Raw genomic sequence first — 23,192 nt, forward strand, 5'->3', positions numbered from 1 at the left:
AGGGCTAAAACAAGGCCCACAGAGTTGAGGCGCCAGCTCTCATACCACTCCCACCTGTAGGAGCACTCCAGTCACGCTCGGCCCCGACCCCTCATCTGTCACCCTGAGTGTCTGCCCAGCCCACGTGGCTGTCCTCTGATGAGAGACCTGTGAGAAATGTACCACAGCCACTCTGCCCACTAAGTTGTTGTGGGTTAATCTAGTTTTTCAATAATAAAAAAAAAACCACATTTGAGATCCTTATCATTTTAAGAGTCTGAAAGGGATCTTGAGTCCAAAAAGCTTGGAAACTGCTGAGCTAGCCTCGCATTATCCAAAACGAGAGAACTGCTGCTGTGGACAAGAGATGAAGAAAAGGATTGCTGAGCACACGTGTGCTCCCAGCTGAGATCAGGCTGAATGAGCTGCGGGAGAGAACAATCAAGAATGCTGTGATGATACCGAGAAAGCTTAGCGACTCACTGGTGGAAACAGAAAAAAAGTTAAGAGATTACTCACAAGTATGGCTTGGCAAGGTGGAGGTAGGGGGACAGAAAGCTGAGGAAGGAAGGGGGAATGATGCCTTTTTGTTCTAAGGTGAGTTAAGGGGGAACGAGAATGCAGAAGAGACACGACGGACCAAGGGCATTCCAAAACCAGAGCATGAAGGTGCTTGAGTGTATGATGTAAATGAAGTTGACGAATCAGCCTTAAAGGCTTAACACTTGGCTGGGAATGTAACTTAGTGGTAGAATGCTTGCCTAGCATGCATGAAGCCCTGGATTTGATTCCTCAGTATCATGTAACCAGAAAAAGCCAGAAGTGGTGCTGTGGCACAAGTGGTAGAATGCAAAAAGCAAAAGCTCAGAGACAGTGCCCAGGCCAGGACTGGCAAAAAAAAGAAAAAAGAAAAAAAGGCTCAGCTACTAAAGTGTGTGTGTGTGTGTGTGTGTGTGTGTGTGTGTGTGTGTGTACTGGGGGTTGAATTGAACTCGGCACACATTCACTTAAGTGGCTTTTCTTTTTGCTCAAGGCTGGCATTCTACTATCTGAGTTACAGTTTCACTTCTTTTTGCTGGCTTCAAAGTTTGGTCCTCAGATCTCAGGCTCCTGAGTTGCAAGGATTACAAGTGTGAGCCACCAGATCTTGGCTTCTCCTAAATGCTTGTCACTGAAAATAAAGACCTACTTGAGGAGTCTTCTGGCTTGAGTGTGCGTGTTTTCAAACTTGTGGCCTAAGTGTAAGCTTAAGGCATGGAACCATTATACTTATTTGTTAACGGACGGGCAATAGTAATTACATTGACTTAGTCATGAAGCTAAATGTGAGTAAATATTAATCTTTGTAAACTAGAAAGCATTGTGCAAATCATATGGGTTAAGAATTATGCTTCTGGCTGGGTGCCTGTGGCTCACATCTGTAATCCTAGCTACTCAGGAGGCTGAGATCTGAGGCTATCATATCAATTCAAACCCAGCCCAGGCAGAAAAATCTGTGACAATCTTATCTCAAAATAACCACAAAAAAGCTGGAAGTGAAGTGGTGGATCACATTGTAGAGCACTAGCCTTGAGCATAAATGTTCAGGGACAGTGCCCAGGTCCTGAGTTCAAGCCCCAGAACCAGCCCACATATACACACACCCAAAAACCAAAAGAAAGAAAAATGATGCCTGTGTTACTTTCATCACATCAGTCTTTCCTTTTTATGTTGCAGGCAGAACTCAAAAGCTTGATGGACAATGCTTCATCACCCTTCGAATTTGCTAAAGAGCTCATCCGACACAATCTGGTATGAATAACTGTTTCTTGGCTTCAGTCCTCATCTACTTGGTACATCATAGCAATTAGAGAGCAGAATGAGAGGAAATGCCTCAGCAAATGCTACTTTTCTCCACAGGGATGCAAAGTGAATTTCAAATGTCAGTCTCCCAGCAGGAAGGGTGGCAGGATCTGTCTATGTTGCCCAGGCTGACCTGGAAAGCCCCTACTCCAGCAATCCTCCTGCCTTAGCCTCCCAAGCATTCACCACCATGCCCAGCCCTCCAGGAACTTTCATTTAATGGTTCAGTTGGGGCCCCAGGTACAGAGTTTTTCTTTTTTATAATTTTTTTTTTTTTTTTTTTTTGGCCAGTCCTGGGGCTTGGACTCAGGGCCTGAGCACTGTCCCTGGCTTCTTTTTGCTCAAGGTTAGCACTCTACCACTTGAGCCACAGCGCCCCTTCTGGCTGTTTTTTATATATGTGGTGCTGGGAAATCGAACCCAGGGCTTCATGTATACGAGGCAAACACTCTTGCCACTAGGCCATATCCCCAGCCCCCAGAGTTTTTCTTAAAAGCTTCCCAGATGAATATAATATACAGCTCAAGGTAAAGAAATACTAGCTGTGCAGATGACTCAAAGAGTCTTATCAGCACTTACGTAAATAGAAATCGTCTTTGGAAAGTGGAATTAGATAAGTAGGAATATGGAAATTCCTCTTTTTTATTTAAAATGCTGGATATTAGATTTTTTTCCTGAATGAACACATCACTCATAATTTTTTTACATTTATTTTATTTTATTTATTTTTGCCAATCCTGTGGCTTGTTTGGACATATTGTTATTTTTTATTTTTGGCCAGTCCTGGGCCTTGAACTCAGAGCCTGATCACCATCCCTGGCTTCTTTTTGCTTAAGACTAGTACTCTACCACTTGAGCTGCAACACCGCTTCCAGCCTTTTCTATGTATGTGGTGCTGAGGAATCGAACCCAGGGCTTCATGTATATGAGGCAAGCACTTTACCATTAGGCCATATTCCCAGCCCATGGAATTTGTAGTTTTTATTTGTGTGTTGAGTCCACTATGCATCACTGACAAAATATCTGAGATTTGAATCTGACATTTTGGATTCAAACCACGGTGCTATATCTATTTGTATATGCATAAGGAGGTATCTTGAGAAAGGACCCAAATCTAGACAAGAAATTCACTTATGTTTCATATAGATCTAATTATAAATGGTCTAGAGGTCGTTCAGATAATATTTTCAGTGGGCCTCCTTTTATTTTTATTATTTTTTTTTGTTGGTTGTGGAGTTTGAACTCTGGGCCTGGGCGCTGTCCCTGAGCTCTTCCATTCAAGGCTAGCACTCTACCACTTGAACCACAGCGCCACTTCCAGTTTTCTGTTGGTTAATTCGAAATAAGAGTCTTATGGACTTTCCTGCCTGAGCTGGCTTTGAACCACGATCCTCAGATCTCAGCCTCCTGAGTAGCTAGGATTACAGGCATGAGCCACTGGCACCCAGCAATTTTTTTTTTTGACTTTTTAAGTAGCCCATGCTGACCTTAAACTCTAGATCCATCTGCGAGTTGAATGTTGGGATTACAGGCAAGTGCCACCATTCCTGACTTGAACCTGCACTTTGACTACAACCTGTCGCATGAGATCATGTGTGGAATTTTCCACTGTAGCATCATTTCAGCACTCAGAAAATTTCCTATTTTGGACTTTTGGATTAGAGATTCTCTACCTGTAGGAAGCATGTGGAAAACTGGGCTGTAACTGTCATCCTGTAGCTTAGTTTCTATTGCAACTGCAGACTTGTGGAGAAAACTAAAGGAGACATCCTTTGGTTTAGTTAAGAGGTTTAATTTGTGACCTGGGAGAGTAAGTTTATTAGTGGACTAGGAACAAAAACCAGTTTGGTGGGTGGTCAAGAATAAGAGGGTAGTGGGTTGGGGATATGGTCTAGTGGCAAGAGTGCTGAAGGAAAGGAGAAAAGCAGGGCACTGCCCAGATAGAACTATGGGGCGGCGGGGAGAGAAGCGGCTGTGAATATGGCCTAGTGGTAAGAGTGCTTGCCTTGTATACATGAAGCCTTTGGTTCGATTCTCCAGCACCATATATATAGAAAATGGCCAGGAGTGGCGCTGTGGCTCAAGTGACAGAGTGCTAGCCTTGAGCAAAAAGAAGCCATGGACAGTGCTTGGACCCTGAGTCCAAGCCCCAGGACTGGCCAACAACAACAACAACAACCAAAAAAAAGAGCTATGGGGCCGGACTGGGAATGTGGCTTAGCAGTAGAGTGCTTGCTTAGCATGCACGAAGCCCTGGGTTCGATTACTCAGCACCACATACATAGAAAAAGCCAGAAGTGGCGCTGTGGCTCAAGTGGTAGAGTGCCATCCTTGAGCAAAAAGAAGCTCAGTGACAGTGCCCAGGCCCTGAGTTCATCAAGCCTAGCACTGGCAAAAAACAACAACAACAAAAACCCACCCTAAAACAACAAGAAAAAAACTTCCTATCATGATGATGTGGTCCCCAGCATCACAAAAACCACAAAAGATGAAATTTATATAATCTTTCTAAGCCTCTTATCCCTTTTCTCACATCTTCACCAGCTTTCAGAGTTATCCTTTTTTTTTTTTTTTTTCCAGTCCTGGGCTTGAACTCAGGGCCTGAACCCTGTCCCTGGCTTCTTTTTGATCAAGGCTAGCACTCTGCCACTTGAGCCATGGTGCCACTACTGGCTTTTTCTGTTTGTGTGGTGCTGAGGAATTGAACCCAGGGCTTCGTTCAGGCACTCTACTGCTAAGCCACATTCCCAGCCCCTCAGAGTTATTCTGAGGATTAAATGGGTTGAAGTGGGCTACATGGGTAGCACATAGTAGATAATGGATAATTCAGTAAATATTTAGTGGCATCTATATGCCTGCCATTAATAAGGACTTGTTTCACTAAATAAGTCACTTCCCTGCCACCATATAAACTACAAGTGTGGAGGAGGTGCCCTTCAGCGAATAGACAAATGAGTATGTCATCAGATGATCATGAGTGCCACAAAGAGAAGCACACACACACACACACACACACACACACACACACACAACTTGGATAAAAGGACAATAGGTTTCACAAGCAAGTCCAATGGCCCAGTAGAGTACATTGTTTCACACACACAAAGAAATTCTAGAGTGTGAGCTGTACTATCTCATTTCTACCTTGGACATCTCTTTTGGCTATCTTTTTTTGTTCCTGTCTGTAGTATTCCTTCTCTTGCCAAAGTCAATTCCTCCACCTGTCTTCCTGATTCCACTTCTCACATCATCTGGACTTTGTTTCTTCACTAGTCATGGTTGTCCTTAAACTTCCTAGAATACTGGCTGGCCCAACTTCTTCACTTTAAACACATGGGATTTTTGTTCTCTTGAAAACTCTTCCACTTAGTTGCATTGCCTTTTTTTTTTTTTTTGTCCAGTCCTGAGGCTTGAACTCAGGGCCTGGGTGCCTGTCCCTGAGCCTCTCTGTGCTCAAGGCTAGCACTCACCTGAGCCACAGTGCCACTTCTGGTTTTTCTGTGTATGTGGTACTGAGGAATTGAACCTAGGGCTTCCTGTATGCTAGGCAAGCACTCTACCACTAAGCCCCATTCCCAGCCCATCATGGAGTTTTTTATGTAGAAAAAATTGTATTAACTACTGGCTAATTTATTTTCTAGGTTGAGGGTATAGCTAATTGGTAGATAATATATATGCTCAGCATACATGAGACCCTAGCTTTGATCCACAGCACTGACACAAACAAATACATTTTTAAAAGGAGGGAATGGAGAAAACAGTTGTAAGAAATGGGGTTTTCTGCATTCATACAAGGAGAAAAGGAAATCTGTACATCAAGACTTAGACTTTCCTGGGCACACACCTGTGGTTTCAGCATTCAGGAGGCAAAGGCTAGCTTGAGAGCCAGAGAGAGAAAAGTTCTGTGGTATTCTGTTTCTTACCGTAATATAAATAATAGTTTTCCTCCAATAAGGTCAGGGCCGTCTGTATATAGAGAGGCTCAAAAACATACTTATCTCTTCAAAAAATAAACATGATGGGGCTGGGAATATGGCCTAGTGGCAAGAGTGCTTGCCTCCTACACATGAAGCTCTCGGTTCGATTCCCCAGCACCACCTATATGGAAAATGGCCAGAAGGGGCGCTGTGGCTCAGGTGGCAGAGTGCTAGCTAGCCTTGAGCGGGAAGAAGCCAGGGACAGTGCTCAGGCCCTGAGTCCAAGGCCCAGGACTGGCCAAAAAATAAAAAATATATAAACATGATAACAATATCAGTCAGTAAATAAAGAGTTCTTTGTTGTGTGGCACTCTTATTTCCCTAGGTGTAACAAACACGAATGTAGAAATAAGTGATAAGATGCAATGATGTGTACTATGAATGAAGAAGAGAAACAGGACCGACAGTGAGGGTGGAGATAGGTTTTAGGCAGAGTGAAAGTGAATACAGCAGGGGTGATTAGAAGGATCTAGAGCAGTAGGGAAAGGAAAGAAGAGGATAAAAGGCATGGGCTCATCTAGGCAATACTAAATTCAACCAATGTAAAAGTTCTCAGTACATTAACTGGCCCAGTGCTGTTGTAGTTGGACGAACCCAGTTATGATTAACATTTCCACCAACATATTGTACCTACCTATGGCCGCAGTAACACAAGTTCTCCATGTCTAGGTGGTTTTCCGGGGAGGCGAAGGGGCTTTGCAAGTCTTACCTCCTCTGGTTGATGTGATTCCTGAAGCAAGGCTAAACCTAGTGATTTACTATCTTCGTCAAGGTTAGAAATTTTTGTTTTATTCTTTCTTATAATGACATATTTTAGATATTTAATCAGTGGTTGAACTATAGGTAGGTTTTAAATTAACAATTCTTCCAAAGATATATTTGTCATGAGACAAAACAGATTTTAGTGGTGCTTATCTGTTGTGTATTTTCTCTTTATCTTCCCTCTGCTGCTGTTGCCCACTGTACCTCTCTGTTTTTGCTTTTCCCATTATCCTCCTCTCTCTACCTTCACTCAGTACTCATTTTCTATTGTTTTCCTTCCCCTTCTCTGATAATTGTTTATTTTTCTTGGGATGATTTCAGGCACATAGGACCAGTATAAACTACCCATGTTTTATATTTCAGATGATGTACAAGAAGCTTATAACTTAATTAAGGATCTGGAACCTACTACTCCTCAGGTAACTGCAAGTGTTGTACATTTTTACTAAACAAGTAGTACAGAAAGTGGAACTTCAGACATGTAGTAGAAAGTATATTAGAGAATATTCCAGCTTGTAGAGTCCCAGGAAAAACCATATATATTAGCCTAGGACCGTGTGTGTGTGTGTGTGTGTGTGTGTGTGTGTGTGTGTGTGTGTGTGTGTGTGTGTGTGTGTGTGTGTGTGTGTGTGTGTGTGTGTGTGTGTGTGTGTGTGTGTGTGTGTGTGTGTGTGTGTGTGTGTGTGTGTGTGTGTGTGTGTGTGTGTGTGTGTGTGTGTGTGTGTGTGCTAATACCAGGACATGGACTCAGGGCTTTAACTCTAGCTTGCTTTCTTGTTTACAACAGGTGCTCTGCCACTTGAGCCACATCTTTATTCTGGCATTCTGCTAGTTAATTGGAGATAAAGCCTCACAGACTTTTCTACCAATGTTGGCTTTGAGCCTTGATTCTCCATGACCTAGGAACATGTGACACTTTGGATGTAAGAATGTCACAGGTTTTTGGTAAAATAGTAAATTATAGAGGAGGCCACATTTTGAAGGATCGAATTTTAGAGTCTTTATTAAAGCATTAGCAGTCTGTAGGCAGTCCACAAATACACTTAACACTATCAGGAAACAGGCTAGAGAGGGAAAGAAAGAACAAAAGCAATACCAACAAACCAATTCAGCTTCAATAGAGAAATGACTTGGGACACCACGGTGACTGGAGACAAGCCAGTAGACAGGACACAGGATATGAAGACAGAAACATGTGGCATAGCATAGTGACACCCGGGCTGGTCTGAACCTAAATAGGGTCAGGTCAGGGGGCTGGGTCACAGGAAGCTCCCAGTCCCAAGCACTTGACTGACAGGTTCAGTAAACTATAGGCCAAGGGCCCACCCCTGTCGCCAGGGATTCAGGAATACCCATAATCTGGGGGTGGTACTTCCCCTCTAGGAATCCAGGCACACCCATCAAGACAAGATGCCAGATAGTGCAACTCACCATGTGGCCAATGATGGCGCTGGCCAGATCTGACCTCCATACTACATTTTGCTGTGGCTAAACTTCTTTATATGTAGTTGGTTCCTCAAAAAGGGTTAAAGTATACTTGCTCATGCCTGTACTCCTAGCTATATGGGAGGTCAAGATCAGAAGAATCACTATTTGAAACCATCCCAGGCAAAAACTGAGACCACATCTCACCAAGCTGAGCATGGTGGTTCATGCCTTGAATTTCAGCTGCTTGGGAGGAATTATGGAGGCACTAGGAGGATTGTGGCTTGAGATCACTCCCCTGACAAGAGTCTATATATGAAACAGGCTATAATGAAACAAGTTGGAGGTATGGCTCAAGTGCTAGCCTAGTAAGCCCAAGGCCCTGAGTTCTAGCCCCAGTAATACCAAAAAAGGAGGGAGAAGTTAAAGTTAGAAATATTAGCTGAGCACTGAAGGCCCATGTCTTTAATCCTAGTTATTCAGGAGACTGAGATCTGAGGATCGAGGTTCAAAGCCAGCCTGGGGGGGCTGGGGATATAGCCTAGTGGCAAGAGTGCCTGCCTCGGATACATGAGGCCCTAGGTTCGATTCCCCAGCACCACATATACAGAAAACGGCCAGAAGCGGCGCTGTGGCTCAAGTGGCGGAGTGCTAGCCTTAAGCGGGAAGAAGCCAGGGACAGTGCTCAGGCCCTGAGTCCAAGGCCCAGGACTGGCCAAAAAAAAAAAAAAAGCCAGCCTGGGCAGGACAGTTTGTGAGACTCTTATTTCCAATTAACTACCAAAAAGCCAGAAGTGGAGCTGTGTGTGGCTCAAGTAGTTGAGTGCTAGCATTAAGTGAAAAAGCTAAGGGAGAGCACCCAGGCTCTGATTTCAGAACCTAATACTGCATTACTGGCGTGCACACGTGCGCACGCGCGCGCACACACACACAACTCTAAAATTCTGATGAAATTAAAAATAGACCGTTATCTAGCTAGAATAATTGTATGTCTTTTCTCACAGTTAAACTAGCCACTTCTTGTGTCATGGCTATTGTTGTCTGTCTCTCTGACCCAGACTATATCAAGTATATTGGAGAGCTGGAGATCTGGCTCATGAGGCAGCCCTGAAAACTCCCCCAAAACTGTGCAATTTCTCTTAAGTACATTATAAGCATTCCTTTTCTTGAATGGAAAACCAAATGAAAAGCTGTAACCCCATGGAGTCTGAACCACTGCATTTCTTGTGTATGGAAAGCTTCAGCAATGAGGAAAGGGGACAGGGGTATGATGTTATAGTTCCTTTATTCATTTTTTGGTGCCAGTCCTTGCCGGAGCCACCTGGCAGTGAAAGGGAATCCTGAATGGGGGGGGGGGGGGGGGGCGAGGATTAAAGAAAAGGAAAAATACAAGACAAGAGAAAAAAGACAAGAGACAAAGATGGGGAGATTGTAACTCAAGACTGCAGCCATGTTTATTCTTAACATCCAGCTTATATGCAGTTTGAAAACCAGGAAATAGCATAGGCTTAAAATTCCAGAACACAAAAAGGCTTGGAGTTAGCAATACCCGATGATAGCTAAGAACGGATGAGGTTGGTTAACATAAGAATGGACTCATGGCAGACATAGTAAAGCATTTCCGATTTTCCATTAAGCCATGTCCTTGCACGTCCTTGAAAACACAGCCAGAGGTCAGGAAGAATTTAGCTGCTGGCTTGGTTCCCAACAAGTCCTGGGCCGGGGCTCTGTTCTTAAGCCTCTTGCTCAAAGCTAGAGCTCTGCCACTTGAGCCATAGCTCTACATCTGGTTTTTTTCTCTCTCTCTCTCTCTTTTTTTTTTTTTTTTATAGTTTTAGTGGAAAGTCTCGCAGACTTTCCTGCTCAGGATGGCTTCAATCTGTGATCCTCCTGAGTAGCTAGGATTATAGGTGTGAGCCCACTGGTGCCCACCTAATGCTGTAGTTTGATAAGAGCAATGTTTTGATATCCTATGAGACAGCAAGGTGAACATAATTAACACTAACACATTAAATATCTACAAACAAGAGGAATGTGATTGTACAGATAGCAGTTTCATGTGATAGAAATTCTCTTTACCCTGAATTGATCACTGTCCTATATTTACATAAGTCAAAACATGGCTTTCCATCTCTTAATATATAGAAATATTCTGTGTCAATAAAAACTGTTTTAAGCTGGGCACCAATGGCTCACACCTGTAATCCTAGCTACTCAGGAGGCTGACATCTGAAGATGAGGATCACAGTTCCAAGCCAACCCAAGGCAGAAAGTCTATGAAACTCTTATCTCCAATAAAACTACCAAAAAGCTGGAAGTGGAGCTTTGGCCCAAATGGTAGAGTGCTATATCCTTGAGCAAAACAAGCTCAGGGACAGCACCCCAGCTCTGAGCCTAAGCTCCAGGACTGGCACAAAAATAGAACAAAAAAATACTTTGAAAGTTCTCTCTATTTAAAAAAAAAAAAAAAAAGCTTCAGCAGTTTTTTAAAAAGTGGTGTTCTTTTGTGTGGTTTTGGGATTTTTTTTGCCAGTCCTGGGGTTTGAACTCAGGGCCTGAGCACTGTCCTTGGCTTCTTTTTGCTCAAGACTAGCACTCTACCACTTGAGCCACAGCGCTACTTCCGGCTTTTTCTATATATGTGGTTCTGAGGAATCGAACCCAGGGCTTCATGTATACAAGATGAACACTTTACCACTAGGCCATATTCCCAGCCCCTGTGGTGTTCTTTTAATGAGCCCCCATAAATGAAAATGGATAAAACTATCAGGGAGGTTATCTACTAAAAAAAAATTGAACCAAATATGAGAGGGAAAAAAATACAAAAGCAGAAGAGGCCCCAGGACTGAGAAGATAAGTGGGAATCAAAGGACTTTTTTTTTTTTTTTTTTGCCAATACTGGTGCTTGGGACTCAGCGCCTAAGCGCTGTTCCTGGCTTCGTTTTGCTCAAGGCTAGCACTCTACCACTTGAGCCACAGCGCCACTTCTGGCTTTTTCTGTATATGTGGTGCTGAGGAATGGAACCTAGGGCCTCATGCATGCTAGGCAAGCATTCTACCGCTAAGCTACATCCTCAGCCCTCAGTAGACATTTTTTATTTTCTTTATTTTGTTTTTGAGGAAAAGGATCAATGGTGAAGGTTATTATAGCACTGGAGACATACATATTTGTGCATGTAAATACATGCATACATTCATATTTTATATATACATAGTGTGTATATATACATGTATATATGATATGTTTATAGAAAGTAGTAGTAGCTGATAAGGTAATAAAAATGATCTTGTAAAAACTTTACTGTTGGGAGGGGGGAGGGGGGAATGAGGGACAAGGTAACAAACAGTACAAGAAATGTATTCAATGCCTAACGTATGAAACTGTAACCTCTCTGTACATCAGTTTGGTAATAAAATTAAAAACAAAAACAAAAAACAACTGGGCTGGGAATATGGCCTAGTGGCAAGAGTGCTTGCCTCATATACATGAGGCCCTGGGTTTGATTCCCCAGCACCACATATATAGAAAATGGCCAGAAGTGGCGCTGTGGCTCAAGTGGCAGAGTGCTGGCCTTGAGCAAAAAGAAGCCAGGGACAGTGCTCAGGCCGTGAGTCCAAGGCCCAGGACTGGCAAAAAAAAAAATCTTTACTTTTTTCCATCTTGAATTGGAATAAAACTTAACTCTTAGAGCTTCCACTGAGTTCTTAAGATTGAGAATTTGCAGGTATAGTGAATTCTGTTATGTGGACATTTGCCTGCTAGAAATTAAATGAAAGCCCCCCCTCCCTCATTCTTCCAATTAAGCCAGAGGTAGAACACAGAATAACCCAATATAAGAAATTCTGATTTGCTGCAAAGGGTTAACTAGGATGGCATAACATACTTTCATCTTCCTGTTAATCTGTTTAATTGCATGTTTCCAGGAGTACATCCTTAAAGGAGTGGTGAATGCAGCCCTTGGCCAGGAAATGGGTTCGGTGAGTATGGAATCACTCATACTCCAGTCTTCTCAAAGTTAGAGACCTGTAAAAGATGTAAATGGATTTCAAAGGTAGCCAGTAACAGCCTTGCCAATAAATAGACTCTTCACCTATTCCTGCTATTTCTCTGAATCCCCTAATCCAGACTCCATGTTAACACCACCATTATTCAGAAACAACAACAAAAAGCTTTAACTTTAAAACCTGCTGATGGGGCTGGGAATATGGCCTAGTGGTAGAGTGCTTGCTCGCATACATGAAGCCCTCGGTTCGATTACTCAGCAACACATCCATAGAAAAAAGCAGAAGTGGCGCTGTGGCTCAAGTGGCAGAGTGCTGGCCTTGAGTAAAAGAAGCCAGGGAGAGTGCTTGGGCCTTGAGTTCGAGCCCCAAGACTGGCAATAATAATAATAATAATAATAATAATAATAATAAATATAAGATAAAATAAAATAATTTCTTTAATATAGATCCTTAAGGACAGAACTGGTGAATTAGGTCTCTCTCTCTCTCTCTCTCTCTCTCTCTCTCTCTCTCTCTCTCTCTCTCTCTTTCTCTCTCTCTCACTTAGCCTATTCTGTTGATACAGTGTACATTTTCATTTCATTTCAGGTTATCATTTTCTAGTTGCTTTCATTAATGAGAATTAGTATTATTTTCTAGCATGATTTAAAACAGGGTATTATATATATATTATACACACACATATACATGCATGCACGCGTGCGCGCACACACACACACACACACACCAGATGGCATCATCACAAATACATTGGTACCATTGAGTACAATATAAATAAAATACTTTTACCTGATCTGTGTCTACCAGTTCTCTTTGATTTTTTCAGAGAGATCATATGAAGATTGCCCAGCAGTTCTTCCAGTTGGTGGGAGGCTCAGCTAGTGAATGTGGTATGTCTGAAATCTGTGTTTGAAACTTGACTTGTAGTTAGCCTTGGGCAGTACTGACTGGTAGAGTTACAGTCTCTGTCTGGGGGATATATTGGGCTTTATCTTATGAAGCAGGAGGTCAGAAACACTGGAATTGGCCCTCCTGAACATGTCAGCTAAAGTAGAAAAGTAAGTGAATAAGTAAAACAATATTATTTAGCTCCTGAAAAAAATTTAAATTAAATCAGTTTTAGATATGAAATGTTAAGATTTAGTGAATTTTCAACAGCTCCAGACATATTTGTCTTTTTGACATGTTACATATATTTATTTCAGTGGGTCATTTATAAAATTTTGCATTTAGAAAATTTAATTTTGCATTTAGAAAATTTAATAAGAAATTATTAAATTTCTTTAATATAAAGAAATAAAGCTGGGTATGGTAGGGTACACACATCTGTAATTGCACCACTTGGGAGGCTGAGGCAGGAGTATTGTGAGTTCAAGGCCAACCTCGGATCCATAGTGAGACCGTGCATAAAACGTTAATAGTGTAAGATTTAAGAATGGGCCATACAAAGCATGAATACATTCATAGCACTTGTCTGTGGGTACCATAGACAACTACTCTAATTAACAGTGTTCATTCTGAACAGATTGTTAAATATTCTCACCACACCTGGAAATTCACAAATTTTCACCAACATTTATATGAAGAATAGTTCCTTCCCAATGTCATTCACCCATTCAACAAAAATTTTCAAATACATAGTATATAAGATTGTGATAAAGTGTCACAGTGATAAAAATTGAAGAGGGTGGAGTCTTCAGTTTGGGATCCTGCTGTCCTCTGTTATTCCCAACTGAAGTCTGTTACTCCCAACTGAAGTCTGTTACAGGCAAAAAAATTGTGTCCAAGTCAGAATTATAATCAGGTTAGTTCCATGCACATTGTTGCTTGATTCACAATTGGAGGTGCCAGGTTGTCTTAGGCAGAAAAGAAATGGACATCCAGCCACATGAACTTAGTTTGCAGGGGATGAGGTTGGATGGATGAATCCACGGCTGTGACAGTGCACTGCCAGACATGCATTCAGTTTAAACCCCTCAGATGCTTAGTCACCCCTCAGTTACCGTGACCCCTGTGAAATGCTGGGGTTTTGAAAAAATTGAAATTATTTTCAAAATCTAGGAAGACATTTTAAAATACCTTTTTTTTTTTTTTTTATAGATTAGTATCTCAATTTTGGGGCTGAGAATGGGGCTTAGCGGTAGAGTACTTGCCTAGCATGCATGAAGCCCGGGGTTCAATTCCTCAGCACCACATATATAGAAAATGGCCAGAGGTGGCGCTGTGGCTCAAGTGGCAGAGTGCTAGCCTTGAGCAAAAAGAAGCCAGGGACAGTGCTCAGGCCTTGAGTCCAAGCCCCAGGACTAGCAAAAATAAATAAAAGTATCCCAAATTTCAGCTAAAGATAACTTTTTTGTTTCATGTCCCACATGGTTTTCTTTGCCCTCCCTTTCAGATACAATACCAGGGAGGCAGTGCATGGCTTCCTGTTTCTTCCTGCTGAAGCAATTTGATGATGTCTTGATTTACCTCAACTCATTTAAGGTCAGTATGGAATTGTACATGCAACCTTTTGTCAGAAGTTACAGCACTCTTACAGATAGTCCTTTTTCTCTGGTGGCATTACTAACATCAATAAATTAATTCCTCAGGAATATGTGTATGTGTATAATCAATATCACTGATTTTTTATTTTTTTGTATTATGTTTCTTTTTCAAAAACTTGTTGTTGGAGCTAGGAATACGGCCTAGTGGTAAACTGCTGGCCTCGTATTCATGAAGCCCTGGGTTCAATTCCTCAGCACCACATATATAGAAAATGGCCAGAAGTAGTACTGTGGCTCAAGTGGCAGAGTGCTAGCCTTGAGCAAAAAGAAGCCAGGGACAGTGCTCAGGCCCCGAGTTCAAGCTCCAGGACTGGCAAAAAAAAACAAAACAAAAACAACAACAAAAAATTGTTGCTAAATTTATTTTTACTATAAAAGTGATGTACAGAGGGGTTACAGTTACATAAGTCAGGTAATAAGTATATTTCCTTTTGGACAATGTCACCTGTAACTGATGACTTTATATTTTAACTATTAATGCCCAACATGACCTGTTCTTGGGATTTGTTTTTAGAGTTACTTCTATAACGATGACATCTTTAACTTTAATTACGCCCAAGCCAAAGCTGCAACAGGAAATACCAGTGAGGGAGAAGAGGTAGGTGTCTGCTTCTTATGGTTTGTAAATGATAACATTTCTTAAGGTACCTGTTGTTGAGGGCAGTTGAATGATTCTGTCTAAAGCATCCTTACCTTTTTCTCACTAAAATAAAATGGCCATGATAAGTGTAGTAGTATATACCTGTAATCCCAGGTACTTGGGAGGCGAAAATGGAAGGATTGTGAATTAATGCTATCCAGGGTAAAAAAAGGAGAGACCTTATTATTTATTTACTATTTTTTTGACCAGTCCTGGGGCTTGAACTCAGGGCCTGAGCAACTTTCCTGAATTGTTTTTGCTCAAGGGTAGCACTCTATCTTTTGAGCCACAGCGCTAGTTCAGGCTTTTTTTTAGTAGTTTATTGGAGATAAGTATCTCATAGAATTTCCTGCCTGAACTGGTTTTGAACCATGATCCTCAGATATCAGCCTCCTGAGTAGCCAGGATTACAGCCGCGAGTCCTTGATGCCAGTGAGAAACACTATTTGAAAAATAGGACACAAATGGTAGAGTCCTTGCTAGCCTGAGTTTAAACACCAATATGGCCAAAAGATTTTATTTATTTATTTTTTGTTTGTTTGTTTGTTTGTTTTTTGCCAGTCCTGGGGCTTGAACTCAGGGCCTGAGCACTGTCCCTGGCTTCTTTTTGCTCTGTACATCACTTTTATAGTAACAGAGGGGTTACAGTTACATAAGTCAGGTAATGAGTATATTTCCTTTTGGACAATGTCACCTGTAACTGATGACTGGGGTCGTTTGGTTACTCAGGTGATGACTGGTTTCTGGCAAGGCCACCTGCTGTCTTTCACAAAGAGGAAGGGGGAGGGGTTGTTCTCCCAGGCAGACCTAACAGGATTTTTGTTACTTTGCTTTTTCTTCTCTCCTTTGTCACTGTTTTTGTTTTCTGTTCCTTTTGTCTTGTATGTCAGTTTATCTATTTGGGAGAGGGTAAAGGGAAGCACTGAAATGGTGGGACAAAAGATGAACAAATGCAGCAGTGATACTCACTAGACACTAGGTTGAAAATAAACTATACAACTTGTGGTGGGGGAAAAAACTTAGGAGGGAAAAAGTTGGAGAAAATGAGGGAAGAGGTTACACTGTTCAAAAAGAAATGCACTGTTTGTTAGGTGAAGTAGGTAATCTATGAAGAGAACATCACACCCGTATTCAGGCTGGAGAGAGAACTGTATTTTCCCAAACTACTGCTCGCCCTCCTGGGGTCTGCTGGTGTGGTGGAGATGCGAGACCAAAGGGGTGGGCCACTGTCTGGCCAGGGTTTGTCTAGGGCTGGGGCAGAAAGAAGGTGTGGCCACTCCAGATGCACATGTGACCTCAGAGGTAACTAGCTCCTGGTATGCCAGTTATCTAGGTAATGCAGGTACTGGGTGGACACTTAACCAAGAGGAGGGAGGAGTCTGCCCGGGGCCTTCCCCAAAGAACCTCACACTCATTACCTGGCTTATATAATTGTAACCCCTCTGTACCTCACACAAGAACAATTTAAAACAAAAAACATGAGGCTGGGAATATGGCCTAGTGGTAGAGTGCTTGACTCGTATACATGAAGCCTTGGGTTCGATTCGTCAGCACCACATCTATAGAAAAAGCCAGAAATGGCGTGGCTCAAGTGGTAGAGTACTATCCTTGAGCAAAAAGAAGCCAAGGACAGTGCTCAGGCCCTGAGTGCAAGGCCCAAGACTGGCCAAACACCCCACAAGGTTAGCAGGGCACTGGTGGCTCATGCTTGTAATCCTAGCTCCTCATAAAGTAGAGATCTGAGGATCACAGTTCAAAGCCAGCCCAGGCAGGAAAATCTGTGAGATTTTTATCTCCAGTTAACCACCAGCCAACCAGAAATGGAGTTATGGCTCAAAGTGGCAGAGCACTAGCCTTAAGCAAAAGAGTTCAGAGACAGCGCATAGGATGTCAGTGCAAGCCCTACAACTGACCCAAAAAAAGCACAAAGTGAATAGACAAAGATTTTATTATCACTATGATAATATTTTCCCTTTTTGAACACTTTTCTAGAAGTAGAACTTATGTACAAAGAAGTATGCAAAGCAAGCCTATCCATAACCATAACTTACACAACACTCTTCTTTTTAAGGAAGCCCCCTTCTGTCAGGGCTAACTTCTGGCCACACTTCAAGTTCCATGGAAGATGTGTTTAAATTGTCTTATTTGGCCATTAATCTGTGAGGCTATAGTGATCATCAGCCTGAGGCATGCTGATACATATGTGATTACACACACATACACTAACACATGTGCACACGTATTGCAAGGACAGCCTCATGTTTATCCCTTTCCCTCTTTTTTTTTTTTTTTTTGGCCAGTCCTGGGGCTTGGACTCAGGGCCTGAGCACTGTCCCTGGCTTCTTCTTGCTCAAGGCTAGCACTCTGCCACTTGAGCCACAGCGCCACTTCTGGCCATTTTCTGTATATGTGGTGCTGGGGAATCGAACCTAGGGCCTCATGTATACGAGGCAAGCACTCTTGCCACTAGGCCAAATCCCCAGCCCCTATCCCTTTCCCTCTTGTTGCAGGTGTTCCTCCTGATTCAAAGCGAGAAGATGAAAAATGATTACATTTACCTCAGCTGGTTAGCTCGGTGCTGTAAGTCTTGCTTTAAATATTATAACAGGAATCTTCTTTTTGCTTGCTTGCTTCCTTCCTCCCTCCCTCTCTCTTTCTCTCTCTTTTTTGGTACCAATCTCGTAGCTTGAACTCAGGGCCTGGGCACTATCCCTGAGCTTCTTGTGCTCAAAGCTAGTGCTCTACCACTTTGAGCTACAGAACCATATCTGGCTTTTTGGAGTTAATTGGAGGTATGAGCCTCACAGACTTTTGTGCTTGGGCTGGCTTTGAACCGTGATCCTCAGGTCTCAGCCTTTTGAACAGCTAGGATGATAGGTGTGAGCCACCAGTATCTGGCCCCACTATTTTTCTTTTGATTTGCCACTTAGAGTTATGAAAGATACCAATTTTTTCTTTTGCTGTGTTAGTCTCCAGGCTCTGGTTATAGTGTTGTTTCTGAGGTGATGGCATTACATTGATTTTTCACTTTTGCTTTTCATCTCTGAAAAGTGCCAAAATTTCAAATAAAATCTCTCTCTCTCTCTCTCTCTCTCTCTCTCTCTCTCTCTCACACACACACACACACACACACACACATTTCTTTTTCCTGTTTTTCACTCAGATTAAAATATTCATTAAGGCTGGGTGCTGGTGGCTCAGGTCTGTAATCCTAGCTACTCAGGATTGCAGTATCTGAGGATTGCAGTTCAAAGCCAGCCAATAACAAGAAAGTCCAAGGGACTCTTATCTCTAATAAACGACTCAGAAAAAGCCAGAAGTGGCACTATGGCTCAAGTGGTAGAGTGTACAGAGACTCTCAGGGATAGCATCCAGGCCCTGAGTTCAAGCCTCGGGATTGGGGAATATATATATTCATTAAGGTTTTGTAGTTATCAAAAATGTTTAGGCTGGAAGTATGAAGAGAGTGGCAGGTACTTTCTTTTAAGGAGATGGGCATGGTGGTGTACACCTGTATCACCAGCACTTAGGCTGCTGAGACAGGAGGAGAGCTCGTTCCAGGACAACCTGTGCCACACAGTGAGACACTATATCAAAAATACCGTAAGGGGGCTGGGGATATGGCTTAGTGGCAAGAGTGCTTGCCTCCTATACATGAAGCCCTAGGTTCGATTCCCCAGCACCACATATACAGAAAATGGCCAGAAGTGGCGCTGCGGCTCAAGTGGCAGAGTGCTAGCCTTGAGCAGAAAGAAGCCAGGGACAGTGCTCAGGCCCTGAGTCCAAGGCCCAGGACTGGCCAAAAAAAAAAAAAAAAAAAAAAAAATACTGTACAGATAAATAAATCTTTGTTTCTTTTTGTAGATATCATGAATAAGAAACCAAGATTAGCCTGGGAACTTTATCTCAAGATGGAAACCTCTGGTGAATCCTTCAGTCTCTTGCAGCTCATTGCTAATGACTGTTACAAGGTAAGTTTGGATGCGAATACCTAGAACAAGTGAAGATCCGTGTCCAGTTGATGTACTGGCTAAATAGCAGGGAGAAGTGTCCTAGATGCGAAGTAGCTATTGGTGAGGATATTTGCGTGGTGCTGTCAGAAATGCCATTCTCTTTATGAATGGTCTGAACTCAGAGATGGGCAGATTTCAGAGTTTTATCCATATACAAAAGTTTTAGATGTTTAAAAGTTATGGATTTGTAGGTACTATCTACTGAGCAATAATCATGTGGAGGTTGAAACTTTGGATCTAAAGTCAAGGAAGATTTCTCTTGATGTCTAGATATAAATTAGGAATCATCACCAACATTTAAGTAGTAATTGAAGCCCTCAAAAGCAATGAGGAGGCCAGGTGCAGGTGATTAATGCCTATAACCCTAGCTACTCAGGAGGCTGAGATCTGAGAATCACAATTGTAAGCTGGGCCAGGCAGCAAGCTCCGTGAGAGCTTATCTCCTAATAACCACCAGAAAAAGCCATAAGTGGAGCTGTAGCTCAGGTGGCAGAGCACTAGCCTTGAACGGAAAAGCTCAGGGACAGTGCTCAGGCCCTGATTTCAAGCTCTAGGACTGGCACAAAAGAAATATTAAAAAACAAAACAAATATTAGAAACAAATGGCGGTGGGGTTGTGACTAAAGTGGTAGAATGCTAGCTTTGAGTGATAGAAAACAAAAAACAAACAAGCAAAAGCCCAAGGCACTGAGTTTAAACCCTGGTACTGGCACCAAAAATAAATAAATAAACCAAAGAAGTAGAGACTGTCAAAGCGAAGTGTCAAAAAGTAGAAACTGGGGCTGGGAATGTGGCTTACCAGTGCTTGCCTATCATGCATAGCATGCATAAAGCCCTGGGTTCAATTCCTCAGCACCACATGAACAGAAAAAACCTGAAGTGGCAATGTGGTTAAGTGGTAGAGTGCTAGCCTTGAGCTCAGGGATAGTGCCTAGGCCCTGAGTTCAAGCCCCAGGACTAGCCAAAAAAAAAAAAAAAAAAAAAAAAAAAACAAAAAACAAGAAGTAGAAACTGTCAAGGCAGAGGGGAGGGAAGATACTACATATATATTTGCACACACACATATGTATGTGTGTGTATATAATACACACATAATGACTATATACAAGTTACATAATACATATAAAATCAGTTTATATATATTCCTGTTTTCTTGAGTAAATGAAATTTAAGTTGCTAGTCAAAAATTGTGTCACTTCCTTGTGCATTTATATGTTTGATTTAAATGTATATTTAATTTATTTTTAATGTTTATACTGTTTCCTTGAAACATTTATGTGTCATATAGTTGTGCTTATCTGTGTGTTTAGTTTCATGATGTCTAACCTTTTGAGTATAACTGTTAGCCCACACTTGTTTTGTTCAGATGGGCCAGTTTTACTATTCAGCCAAAGCCTTTGATGTCCTGGAGAGGCTAGATCCCAACCCTGAATATTGGGAAGGCAAAAGGGGCGCATGCGTGGGCATTTTCCAGATGATCTTAGCAGGGAGAGAACCCAAGTAAGTAACCAGATAGACACTACTGCCTCTGCATTTGCTGTTGTATGATGGGAAATAATTGTGTCCTTGGATGATACCTTCTGTAAACTCAAAATTAGAAACATGCTTTAGAATGATTTAAAAAAGGTTAAGATGCTTAAAATTAACATATGGTCATTTTTCTTCAGAAATGTCTTTATTTTAAGGAACAAAATCATCCTAACTTATATTTACTAGGAACATTGGATATAGCTAAGCTCTGAAATATAAAGGCAAGTTGTATATTTGGTTTCAAATGAATACCCAATTTCATAAACAAAGTGGTTTTCACTCTTCTACTATTTTCTTTGCTTATTGGGTTGTTCTAAGCCATTAGATTACATATAGCTCCATCTGAACAAAAATTAAAATACTTTAAATTCAGGCTCTAAACATAGCTTCACATAATGCATTTGTTACTGACATATATGAATAAGAAATGTAATTTTTTTTTTTTTGCCAGTCCTAGGCCATGAACTCAGGGCCTGAGCACTGTCCCTGGCTTCTTTTTGCTCAAGGCTAGCACTCTGCCACTTCAGCCACAGCGCCACCTCTGGCCATTTTCTGTATATGTGGTGCTGAGGAATCGAACCCAGGGCCTCATGTATACGAGGCAAGCACTCTTGCCACTAGGCCAAATTCCCAGCCCCAAGTGTAATTTTTTTTTTCTTTTTGCCAGTCTTGGGGCTTGGGACTCAGGGCCCAAGCTCTGTCCCTGGCTTCTTTTTGCTCAAGGCTGGCACTCTTACCACATGAGCCACAGTGCCACTTCAGGCTTTTTCTGTGTATGTGGTGCTGGGGAATTGAACTCAGGGCTTCGTGTATACAAGACAAACACTCTACCACTAGGCCATATTCCCAGCCCCTTATGTAATAATTTTTAAGGAAATAACCTTGTCAACACTTCCAGTCCTTAATAAGTTTCAAGCATTTGGTCAGGTAAAGAAAGTTGCTTATGGAGGGAGAAGAAGTAGAAACTATGAAATGAGTGTTAGGAAAGGGGAACTGTAGGCAGCTATGTAGTGAGCCATGTAGGTGAGCGAAAAGGGATGCCTGAGCATTTAAATTGTATTAAATTGGAATCATTTAAAACATAAATTCTGAGAGTTTGCCACATCTTCATGTTTGATGCTCTTCTCTACCATCTTTATTATGTGGGCCTTTCTGGAATAAATTTCTTGAAGAAATATGATAGTGATACCCCATTTAAAATGATTAACAACTTAAATCTAAGACTCAGACAAATAATATTACTTGTTAGTAATGTAGATAGAATTTGAATCCAACTCCCTAGGTCCAACTCCTGGATATCCTACTACTATTTCTTATTTCTCCACCTCTTCCTCCTCCTCCTCTTCTCTTCCTCCTCCCCTTCTTTTTCTCCTCCTCTTCTTCCTCCTCTCCCTCTCTACCTCTTCCTCCACTCTTCCTTTCCTCCTCTTCCTTCTCCTTACCTTCTTTTGGTACTGGTGTAAGAATTAATTGAACCTCCTGCTCATGGATGTATACTTTCTACCTTTTTATGCAAAATAAACATAGAAACAGGAGTGGTTAGATCATCTCAAAGGGGTAAAAAGATGAATAATATGTATGTAGACTGTATCGATAAGGAAAACTTGGGTTGACAGGATGGATTCCACAGAATTTCCATTTTGTACTGCCATTACCAGACTAGAAAGCTAGGAAGGTTGTGGTTAGGTTGTGAGTACGCAGTAGAGGAGTCTGTTACCCTGCCTTACTAGACGTGCACTTACACATCCACAAAGTTACAAATTACAGTACAGCAATAAAGTACTGCAAACTGTACATCACACTACTATAAATAACATGTAAGTTGTATAGACTGTACTTTGTATAGTTACAAAGTTATATATTAATTTTATTTGTCAATTTTTTCTCATTATTGAAACATTCTGTTATCCCAACCTTTTCCTCAGAGAAACACTTCGAGAAGTTCTCCATTTACTGAGAAGCACAGGTAACACCCAAGTAGAATACATCATCCGAATCATGAAGAAATGGGCCAAAGAAAACAGAGTACCTATCTAAAATAGCCCTGTGGTCTAAGCCTATGGACCAGCTTCAACTTTGACATACAATTGGAAGATGTTTTCCTTAAGTTGAAGCAAAGATACAGAGCTCTACTTGATTGACATGTACCTTCGTTGCTCAAGACCCAAGATCAGTAACCGACTGTTTAAGACCTAGTCTCCTGGCCTAATCAAGTGCCATAGTCTGCGCTGTGGCCCTGTTAGGATCCTACCAGCAATAAGTCATTGGATTTACCTGGTGCCTTTCTTCAGTGTACTCTCATGTCATTTAAGACATTCCTTTTCATGGTAGGTTTCATGGTATTTTCTCCTAGTGCAATAATAAGTAACTTCGATGATAACGAATCACTATCACTTTGTCATCTGACCATCTCTCATTTATGAAAATTATCCCGCTTTTTTAAAGGGAATTCCATAAAGAGTTTTGTAACACA

At 41.7% G+C, this 23,192-nt stretch overlaps 1 protein-coding gene across 1 annotated transcript in view; it reads left to right on the forward strand.

The window, feature by feature from the left end:
• Ttc26 (tetratricopeptide repeat domain 26) overlaps positions 1 to 23,192 on the forward strand; it is a 42,542-nt gene extending 19,350 nt beyond the window's left edge. Inside the window, exons 8-18 of the mRNA XM_048340298.1 lie at positions 1,696 to 1,770; positions 6,468 to 6,570; positions 6,924 to 6,979; positions 11,910 to 11,963; positions 12,817 to 12,880; positions 14,386 to 14,474; positions 15,051 to 15,134; positions 17,687 to 17,756; positions 19,041 to 19,147; positions 20,556 to 20,689; positions 22,645 to 23,192. Coding sequence (XP_048196255.1) covers positions 1,696 to 1,770; positions 6,468 to 6,570; positions 6,924 to 6,979; positions 11,910 to 11,963; positions 12,817 to 12,880; positions 14,386 to 14,474; positions 15,051 to 15,134; positions 17,687 to 17,756; positions 19,041 to 19,147; positions 20,556 to 20,689; positions 22,645 to 22,756 — 948 coding nt within the window. The 3' untranslated portion in view covers positions 22,757 to 23,192. The remainder of the gene's footprint in view (positions 1 to 1,695; positions 1,771 to 6,467; positions 6,571 to 6,923; positions 6,980 to 11,909; positions 11,964 to 12,816; positions 12,881 to 14,385; positions 14,475 to 15,050; positions 15,135 to 17,686; positions 17,757 to 19,040; positions 19,148 to 20,555; positions 20,690 to 22,644) is intronic.

This window comes from Perognathus longimembris, chromosome 2, assembly GCF_023159225.1.
Source record: "Perognathus longimembris pacificus isolate PPM17 chromosome 2, ASM2315922v1, whole genome shotgun sequence".
Classification (NCBI taxonomy): domain Eukaryota; kingdom Metazoa; phylum Chordata; class Mammalia; order Rodentia; family Heteromyidae; genus Perognathus; species Perognathus longimembris.